Genomic DNA, 11009 nt, shown 5'->3' on the forward strand with positions numbered 1-11009 from the left:
AAAAATGGAATGGGGCATTAACATGGGAATGGGTAAGGAGGTATTTCTTAGTGTTGTGCAAATTAAATCACAAAGACAATGAGCTTCCTTCCTGAGTGTATGACTAGACTCTTGACTAATGCTGGACTTCAGTTTATCAGTAAACATTAACCATTCTGGTAGGATGAAATTTGCAGGGGTAAATATCAAGTACTCTGCTATAAAACTCTATTGCATAATTATATGATTACATTGACTTGGATTAACAAAATTTTACAAAATTTTTTTAAAAATTGATTTCAGAGATGGGGAGAGGGAGAGGGAGAGATGGAAACATCAATGAAGAGAGAGGACAACCGACCGGCTGCCTCCTGCACACTCTGCACTGAGATTGAGCCCACAGCCTGAGCATGTCCTTCTGGTTCATGGCTCAGTGCTCAACTGAGCCACGCTGGCCGGGCTTACCTGAATTTGTGAGTCTCTTAAAGATTATTGCAATGTGGACAATAATTATGTATGAATGTTTTAGAATAATATTTAGGCTGTATGATGAGCCAGAGACATACAAACTGCACTGCACATTGAATGACTGAAAAAATGAATCTCCTTGTCCTAATAATGGGGCACCCCGAGGCAACCAAACTAGCAAATTGGTATCATCTTTGATCTCTTCCCCTTCTCTGGCCCACTCGTGGTGATTGGCAGTTTGGGCCTAACTTATATTCGTGGCTTTATTTCCTCACTTGGCACACCAAATTCTTTCAGACCTTTAGCCTTTCCACATGCTCTTTCTGTACCTGTTTTTTCTCCCTTCTATTTTTCTCCTAGCCTACTTCTCTTGCTCCAGTGCCCAGTTCTAATATATTTTCCCCTCTAACATCTTTCCAAATCCCTTATACCAGGGGGTTGGCAAATTATGGCCTATAGGCCAACTCCCGTTATCACCTGGCTTTATATTGGAGCATAGCCATGCCCTCCTGCTTATGTATTCTCTGTAGCTGATTTTGTGCTACAGTGACGGAGTTGAGTAGTTTCTGTAGATAAACTGCAAAGCCTAGAAAGTTTACCAAAAAGGTTAACAGACCCCTGCATTATACCAACTATGCAAACTATGATCACACTATCTTATGATACTTTATTTTTAGCTTCTTCGCTGCTCTCATTTTCTCAAGTTCAGAGGTCATTTATCTTTCATCTTGTTACTTAATATGTTCGTTCTGTAAGAAATTAAATAAATGCTTGTTTAAAGAATGTCATTTAGTTAAAACAGTATAGGTGATACTGAAATGTGTTTATAATCCTATATAATAAAAGCCTAATATGCTAAGTGTCCAGTTGTCTGGTTGGCTGTTCAACCAATCAAAGCGTAATATGCTAATGATATGCGAAGGCCACTCAACTGGTCACTATGATGTACACTGACCACCAGGGGGCAGATAGTTGACTGGTCGACCAGTCACTATGATGTGCATTGACCACCTGGGGGTAGAAGCTTTGACCAGTACGCAGCTTGCTTCTGGGGTCTGGTCAATCAGGACTGAGCGAGACAGGCCGGATATGCCCTGGAGCCCTCCCATTGGCCCTTCCCAGCTGGCCAACCTCCCGCGTCCCTCCCCAGCCCTGATTGTGCACCCGTGGGGTCCCTCAGTCTGACCTGAACCCTCTTGCAATCCAGGACCCCTCAGGGGATATCAGAGAGCTGGTTTTGGCCCGATCCCGCAGGCCAGGCGAGGGACCCCACTGCTGCATGAATTCATGCACCGAGCCTCTAGTAACAGTAATAACAATAATACTAATAAGCCTGTTATAGCACTTTACTTAATATCATCAGACCGACCCCTAATAAAATAGTAATTTATTTCTGAAAGTTTAAGAGAACTGAGAAATTCAGAGTATTTAGAATCAAGACTTAAGTATTACTAATATATCAGAAACTTTTGACTTCAGCAGGCATACTCAATAAATCAATCAGCATTTTAAAGAAGACTTATCTAAGAAATAATAGTGAAGAAATTCACTGTACAGAACATACTATAAAGCTAACTTAATTTCAATCAAAAAGCTGCAGAAAGTCATGAGATGGATGCAAGAGAGAGTCAGAAAGGTTTTCTGTGCCTGCTTCTCATGTATTGGTATTAGTGATATTAGAATTCTTTTAATTATTCAGGCTCAAAACTGCAATCATCTTAGCTTTTAAATTTGTAATCACTTTATATGTTAGCAGAGGCCCGGTGTATGAGATTTGTGCACTTGGAAAGTGGGGTCCCTCAGCCTGGCCTGTTCCCTCTTGCAGTCTGGGAGCCCTTGGGGGATGTCTAACTGATGGCTTAGGCCAGTGGTTCTCAACCTTCCTAATGCCGTGACCCTTTAATACAGTTCCTCATGTTGTGGTGACCCCCAATTTCATTGTTAAAAATTGAATATAATTAAAGCATAGTGATTAATCACAAAAACAATATGTAATTATATATGTGTTTTCTGATGGTCTTAAGCGACCCCTGTGAAAGGGTCGTTCGACCCCCAAAGGGGTCGCGACCCATAGGTTGAGAACCACTGGCTTAGGCTCACGGGGAGCGGGCCTAAGCCGTCAGTCGGACATCCTTAGCACTGCCACAGAGTTGGGAGAGGCTCCTGCCACTGCCGCTACACTTGCCAGCCGTGAGCCCAGCTTCTGGCTGAGCGGTGCTCCCCTGTGGGAGGGCACTGACTATCAGTGGGCAGCTCCTGCATTGAGAGTCTGCCCCCTGGTGGTCGGTGTGCGTCATAGCGACTGGTTGTTCCGCTATTCAGTTGATTTGCATATTAGCCTTTTATTATAAAGGATTCCCTAAGGCCCACGATATAAAGTGTAACTCCCTCAGCCTGGCATTAAAGTTTTTGATAATTTCAATTCTCCTCTGACCCTTTCTTCACTATACACTGCCATCTTCATTATTTTCAGATATTTTTTACTGCTGTGTGACTAGCATAGTAATATTTTTTTCTGGAATTTATGTATATGTATTAGTTTCCAAATGTGCAGTGTGAGCAATGGATCTAAAGTATGTTTTATTTCGGTTTGTTTTCCAGATGATAGAAGTCAAACTATACTTCCCTTAGTGAAATCATTTTGTGAAAAATCTTTCAAAGCAGATGAATCAATTCTTATTTCCTTATCTTTCCATTTAGGAAAACTATGCCATGGACTATACGGTATGATGTATCCTAAGAATTTCAAGGTTATAGATAATTTTTCCTTTTTCTTCTACCTTTGTCACTAAACTTCAGCCATTCAGTTGTAAAATTTACCCTTTAAGTGTGTAAACTCTTAAGAGATCTTAGAATTTTGGTAGCATAATTTAGAACACATTTAGAAATAACATTTTTTACTAATAGAACTGATTTGATAGAACAGTGACAGAGTGAAGTAGGAGTAGCCTTTTAAATTTCTGAATATTTATGTGTTAGTTTGTATCTGATAAAAAAAGCTCAGGCATATTAACTATTGTTACATAGTTATACCCTTATTAATCATCTGTTGAATAAGTCTCAATGTATAATATAAGACTTTCAGCTTAGAAAGTAGAATAACACCCATAACTCTTGGCACTTTGAATATATTAGTCAGTTCTTAGCTTACTATAATAATGTAATCATTAAGTTATAACCATCTAGCATAGTAAAACATTTTATGTGGATTGTAGGCTTTTAATGGGTAGTTGAAAAATATATTGGAATTCATACTGAGTTCCTAGCTCCCTAACATAGTTAATGAATGTGGAACCAGTTTATTGATAAAAATATTTTTAAAAAATATATTTTATTGATTTTTTTTCAGAGAGGAAGGGAGAGGGATATAGAGTTAGAAACATCGATGAGAGAGAAACATCGATCGTCTGCCTCCTGCACACCCCCACTGGGGATGTGCCCACAACCAAGGTACATGTCCTTGACCAGAATCAAACCTGGGACCCTTGAGCCCGCAGGCTGATGCTCTTATCCACTGAGCCAAACCAGTTAGGGCGATAAAAATATTTTGAAAAAATAATATTTTGAGTTTATTTTGCTATCTTTCAGATTTATTTTCAAGCTCCTCTGTAGGCACATATACATGTCTTTTCAGCAGGCAATTTAGAATATTTACCATAAGTAAGTAGCAATAATGGTCACACTATTATTATTATAGTGACTTGTTAGGTCTGCAGTGTGACATATGCTGCAGAAATTAATGCAGGCATAATTCTTGGATTACATAGTTTATGCTATTGAAATTAAAATATTAAAATCAACATAAGGTGAAACAGTAGACCCTTTAGATTTCTTAATAACAGTTACTTTTTCCTCCTTGCTGTTATTTATGATCTCTAACCATTTATTTAAATACTTCGTTCTAATTTTTATTGTACTTTGCTTTTATCTTTTTAATTTTTAATTAAAATCTTGAACAAATGTTTTACATTTCTCTAGGAATTTTTACTCCAGATCAACACTTGAGATTTTTGGAGTTTTATAAGAAACTTTGTACATTAGGTTTGCAGCAAGAAAATGGACATAATGAAAACCAGATTCCACCCCAAATCTTAGAGCAGGAGAAGAAATATACTTCAGTACGGAAGAACTGTGCTTATAACCTTCCGGTAATAAATTATATATATGTGTTGATTAAACATTTTGATTATTACTTAAAATTATGTTAATAGATAGCATTAAAAATATTGCCATATTTGACACCTGCTGTTTAGCATTGTATCTGGTATATATAGTAGGTACCTAGTAAATATTGGTGTAATTTACATTGACTATGTATAAACTAGAGGCCCAGTGCATGAATTTGTGCACGGGTGGGGTCCTTCAGGGTGAGCTGCAAGGTTGGGGGCACGAGCTGAGGTCCAGCTTGCACCCCCAGCCTCACAGCCCCACAGCCCTGCCTGGCACCCTGACTTGGCCTGGCGCTGCCCCCTCACCTGCTCCACCATCCCACCGTGTCCAGCTCTTGTCGGGGCCCATCAGGGCCGGCAGCGCCTCCAGTGACGCCCACTGCCAGCACTGCCCACTGACAGTGCTGCATCGCAGACGCCTGCCATGTTCCACGTGGCCCCCTGCTGGTCAGCGCACATCATAGCAAGTGGTCAAACTCCCAGTAGACCTCCCAATGAGGGGACAATTTGCATATTAGGCTTTTATTATATAGGATTAGAATTATATGCATACATTTGGATCTTTCAAATATGATTTCTAAGTAAATTATGATTCATAGGACATGATCTCAATTTAAGTGAAATGAATATTATGTATTGATGCATGCTTTTCTCTCCCTCCACCTCCACCAGGCCATGATTGTTTTTGTTGACCCTAAAAATTTCCAATTGGAACTCTATTCTACATTCTTTTGCCTTTGTCATGACCCTGAGGTACCCGTCAGATACACTATTGCCATTTGCTTTTATGAAGTAAGTCTGAAGAAGTGATACATTTGTTGTTAATTCTACCTATTAACTAGATGATTATTTGGTATTTTGTACACTTCTATTTATAGATGTATTAGAAAATATAAGCTCTATATATTTTTTTCACAGTCTAGTCCTAAATCTTTTTAAAAATTTTCTTAATTATCTTCTTAGAATGTTTATAAAATTGGTTTACAAAAATTATATTTTTATCATTTATTAATCCATTCATTCAATATATTTATATGAGTGCTTACTTTAGGCTAGACTGTCCCAACCCCTCGCATGCTGACTGAAGTCTCTGATAGAAAAGCCTTTATTTTTGCTCGCGTAGGCACTGTCCCTACCTGTGTCGTGGGCCTGCAGTAGCAATTGCCTCTCTCAGAAGCTCTGAGCTGGGATGGATGCCCATAAACCCGAGAAGCCCTGGTGGACCTGATGGCTGCTCTGAGGCTTCCCACCGTGCAGGGAGGCACCCTGGGCTCTCTGGTGCTTGTGATAGCGAAGTTATGACTCTGATACACTCAGTTTCCTGCACTTCCATCCATAGGTTCATTTCTCACCCTCATATGTTCGCACACTGCAGCATGTTCTAGCAGACTATAAAGCTAGTCATGTATGCAACTAACTTTTCTAGAAATCTAATGTTGTATTTATGTTTTAACCTAGTCTCATTTTAGAAGTACCTAACAGGGATGTAATTTTAAGAATTGTTATTACAACCTTTATATGTCTAGTAGAGTCAAATCTGAGAGACTTTATTGCTACATTTTAGGTGTCTAAACTTCTGAATTCTGGAGTATATTTAATACACAAAGAACTAATAACATTATTACAAGATGAATCACTGGAGGTAATTTCTTTTTGAGTTTTACTTGTTTTATGTTAAGTCTGAATACATCAGTGCCTTCCCCCTACTTCTTGGGAATTGCATGGCCTTTCAGTTGACCAGCCCCAGAAGCTTGGAATCCATGTACCATTGTATCAGAGACTGAAAGTTGGGATGGTCTCTTATAAAAATTAGGTTTTAAAATATATTTAGTTAAAATAATTATATATATGTATATAGTGTTCCCCCCAAAATGTATACGCTACTAAAAGCTGATAGCTCAATTCATGTTTCTTTCTTTTCAGATTTAATCCATTGGAATTAATAATTATTCAAAGTGTGTATACATTTTTTGGGGACACCCTCTATATACATATATATTGGTTTGTTCAGGAAAATTTTGGAAATGCCAAAAAGTAGACAAACTTTTAAAAGAGTGAGTACCTTTAGTTCCAGTCACTATTAGTATTTTGTTAAATTTTTTCATTTTTTTTCTATATAAAGGTTTTTATTTTACACAATTGTAACCCTATGTTATATCACATTTTATATCTTTTTCTCTCAGCATTACTTGGGCAGTATACTTGTGAAGGCTTTGAAATACTTAATTTTGATGCAGTAGTTAATATATTCTATCCACCTAAATGATACTAGCTTGCTACAATGCAACTCCACATCACTTGGGGGTGCTTTTCAAACGTGTTTGAGCAGATTGATGTGTAGCTGTCTCAGATCTAGACTGTTTAAACATATTAAGAGGCAGTATAGGTTAGTATAGTTTGATAGTGTGATAGTGATAGGTAGTTTGATCAAGGCAGTTGATCATGTCTCTAAGACCCTCCAGCAAGAAGAGGTAAGGAAAGTAAGAAAATAGAACCCTCCAAAATGTTGTTTGGTAAATAGCACTGTTTCTGTGTAGGAATTGACATGTGGAGTTAACTAATCTAAGATTAGAAAAACATTGTAATTGCCACAAGAATAATCATTATCTCTATTAAAAGGTACTAGATGCTCTTATAGATCATCTTCCAGAAATCCTGGAACTTATGTCTATGGGTGGAGAAAGCAGTATTCAAGAAAATAAGGTAATCCCCTATGTCAAAAAGTTTCTGAATGCTGTGAAGTACTATTTCTCTCTACAGAGTTGTGAGGGGTCAGTGAAAGGCTTTGTGGGAAACATTTAAGTAGTGCTTGACACATAGTAGGTGCTCAGTAAATGCCTGTTGGAGTCTGAGCAGCTTGAATTTCCTCTACAATTCGTACACTATCATGGCTTTACTTATAGTCCTTGGAGTTTACATTCATATTTTCACTTTTTATTCACATTACTAGAGGTGTCTGGCCAGCCTGGGTGAGGGGCTGAGGGCTCTTTTCAGGCTGGGGCTGACGGAAGCTCCCAACCGCTCCTTTTTTTCTTTTTTCTTTTTTTAATTCTGGGCCAGCTTTAGGTCTGAGGCTCCAGCTCTCAGGCCTCCACTGCTGAAAGTAGGTATCTGGTTTGTTTCGGTTCTATAATCGAAACTCTGTATCAACTCCAGCTCTGAGATCCCGGCTCGCTGAAAGCTGGTTTCTGGGGTTTTGTTTAGGTCAATTACCATGTTTCTCTTTTATTAGTGTAGATTATTCCAGAAATAACAACTTGTAAGGACAAAGGAGTAGGAATTTAGAAAGTCAAAGTTGGCTGACAGTGAAATAGAATAAACTTTAATTAGAAGGATTGTGAGAGTCCCAGTCTCTATTTCAAAATTTTGTTTCCAGCAACTAATAAATTTTATTTTTGGATATTTTTTAAGTATTTGATTTAATCAGATTATTATCTCCCTGTGACAACTGAGATGCCTCCGATGTTCTGAAATGAACTGCCTTCCGCAGTGTGTTGTTAGCTGACCCATCTGACGGAATCCTGCAGTTGACTTATTTATCGCTGGTTCTTTTGGTGTTTTCCGTTTCAGCTGCCATCCCTGCCTGACTTGATTCCAGCACTCACGGCTGCTGAACAGCGAGCTGCAGCCTCTTTAAAATGGAGAACCCATGAGAAGCTGCTGCAGAAATATGCCTGTCTGCCACACATCATATCAAGTGACCAGATTTATTATCGTTTCTTACAAAGAATGTTCACAATCATGATGACAAATGTGAGCCGCACCCCTTTATCTTCTTTGGGATTCCTGGCAAGTTTTTTACATTCTTGAGACAGTGCAGCCCCCAGTTCATTCCATTCTGCCAGAAGGAGGGTCTCTTCCCAGTTGCTTCTCCACCGGGCTCCCTTGCTCATCTTCTGCCACCAGGAGAGGAGAGAGCAGGCAACGCCTTCACTCACCCTGGTTGCATGCCACCAGGGAGAGGGTAAATACACTCATCTCAGCCTGGATGCAGTCTATCTCAAGGGGAGGCTGAGGGAGCGGGCGGCCTCCACTGCAAGTGCCCCTTCTGCTCTGACGAGCACCTTTATGTGTCGCGGCCTCAGGGCCTGCTTAACCCTGCCATTTTGCCAAGGCTCCCTCAGTCCCCTTAATGTTAGTCTGGTTACTTTTTAAAAATAGTCCCTGAAGAGTGGCCATGCAACAGGCAAAGCTTATACCAAAACATGGGTGCCCTTCCAGGGATAACTTTAAAATTTGAATCAGAAGCGGGGGATGGAGGGGTAGTGAGAGAAAGTGGGGTGAGTTGTACATAAACTTCCCCATTGACGAAGTTGTCTGCCTTTTTCACAAGAATTCCAGCAGGGATTATTTAACCCGCAGTTCACTGGCCAGTTTATATGACATCCTACTACCATCTTCTGAAGTATAAGCATTTCCATGTAATGTATACATCTTAGAAACTGTTAAAAAAGTACTTTAGATTCTCATTGTTCTCAATGAAAGGGAGAGAATGAAATCTAGCAGCCATCTCAAAAATCCAAATTAGCTTTGGCTTCAAAGATTAAAAAAAATGACATTGGTATCATTTACTAGCTAAGTTAAAAAATTGTAGGCATATGTTTCATGAACTAACACTTCTACAAGTTTATTTCATGTATCGAAACAAAGCGTGGAGGATGAAGGCACATTGTAGATAGAACAGCCGCGAGAGGTGATTTGATAACAATAATGTCCTTGTCAGAAGACAGGGCATGCGTGCACCACATTGGACTTCACATGAAATTGAGCAAAACTGACTATTTCACTTTTCTGAGTGCCTGCTCTGTGTCGGGCACTAAGAGTTGGGGATACAGGAGTGACCAAGACAGACAGAGTCCTGCTCTAATGGAGCTTGTGTTCTAAGGAGGGGGAGGTGAGGAGAGTGATAGATGATAAAATAAGTAAATATACCTGCACGTACTGAAAAGTGCTATGAAGTTTGGTCTTCTTATTTCAATTTAATTACTCAGTAGGCATGTTTGTATTTAGAAAACTGAGACTACATAATTATTCCATATTTTTAGCTTCTCTTACTAGGAAAGAGAAGTGATTTATAGCCATAGAGTGTGAACAAAATACTTTTAAGCCTCAGAGATTTGTTTTATTGTTTTCTTTTACAAGGAGGGTAATTCCACACATAAAAAGAGATACATGATTATTACCGCACAATTTTCAGGACCAAAGAAGACACTCCTTCTGTTTCAGTATTCTCTGGAGAAAAGAAAAATGTACATTTAGTTTTACATCTAATGGTCATAATATTATTCATTTATTTAACACTGTTCTGGATGCTAGGAATACAATAGTGAATGGAAGAGACAAAGGACCTATTCTTGTGGAACCTTACATTTTATTGGAGACAGGCAATAAGCAACCACACGCATATATAGCACATCAAGGATGAAAGTACAATAAGGAACTACAGAGCAAGCTTCAGGAAGAGTGAGGAGGGCAGCAGCCTGCTGTTGTGGACATAATGGCAGGAAAAAGCCCTCTGATCAAGAGTGCCTCGTGCAGAGGCCTGAGCACTAACGAGGGAGTATGTGGATGTGGAGGATCTAATGAAGGTCTAGCTATTGCCTCTGGTTGTTACATCTCTTAATCCAGAACAGATCCTCCCCCTACCCTCAGCCCCCGCCCACCATTCCCTATTTGTTCATGATGTTGAATATGGGAAGACTAAGTTGTCCTGTGGAATATTTCAATTCTGTGTTTGTTAGATTGCTTTTCCATAGGGTTAATTTGTTCATCTATTTTCATGTTTCATATAAACTGGAAGGTACATGTAAGGGCTTGCTGAATTTTAGGTTAAGCATTTTTGGCTTAACCTAAATATTTCATAAGTGCTATAGCACTTATATTGCATTGTATCTGGATGGTTGTCCCTATACGTGACTTAAGGGTGGCTGTGCAGATGATAACAGCTCTGTTAGTCCACTTCGAAATTATGCTTTCTCCCTGTGATTGGCATTGTAATCTGAAGCTGACACCCAATTTCCCATTAGCCTTTTACCCATTAGTTTTTGCATCCACTGATAATTCTTTTTTTAAAATTAAATCTTTATTCAGATTATTACAGTTGTTCCTCTTTTTCCCCCCCATAGTTCCCACCCCACCCTCTGCCCTTACCCCCACCCCCACTGTCCTCATCCATAGCTGTACAATTTTTGTCAAGTCTCTTCCCACACCCCCCACACCACTCCGCCCGTGAGAATTCTCATTCCACTCCCTTTCTATGTCCCTGATTCTATTATATTCACCAGTTTATTCTGTTCATCAGATTATTTATTCACTTGATTTTTAGATTCACTTGTTGATAGATGTGTATTTGTTGTTCATAATTTGTATCTTTACCTTTTTCTTCTTTTTTCT

General features: G+C 39.2%; 1 protein-coding gene across 1 annotated transcript in view; it reads left to right on the forward strand.

The window, feature by feature from the left end:
- PPP4R4 (protein phosphatase 4, regulatory subunit 4) overlaps positions 1–11009 on the forward strand; it is a 99049-nt gene that overhangs the window by 63535 nt on the left and 24505 nt on the right. The window contains exons 9-14 of the mRNA XM_006767956.2: positions 3049–3171; positions 4426–4595; positions 5289–5408; positions 6181–6258; positions 7236–7319; positions 8187–8369. Of these exons, the coding sequence (XP_006768019.2) occupies positions 3049–3171; positions 4426–4595; positions 5289–5408; positions 6181–6258; positions 7236–7319; positions 8187–8369 (758 nt within the window). The remainder of the gene's footprint in view (positions 1–3048; positions 3172–4425; positions 4596–5288; positions 5409–6180; positions 6259–7235; positions 7320–8186; positions 8370–11009) is intronic.

Source organism: Myotis davidii, unplaced genomic scaffold (genome assembly GCF_000327345.1).
Source record: "Myotis davidii unplaced genomic scaffold, ASM32734v1 scaffold443, whole genome shotgun sequence".
In the NCBI taxonomy this organism is placed as follows: Eukaryota; Metazoa; Chordata; class Mammalia; order Chiroptera; family Vespertilionidae; genus Myotis; species Myotis davidii.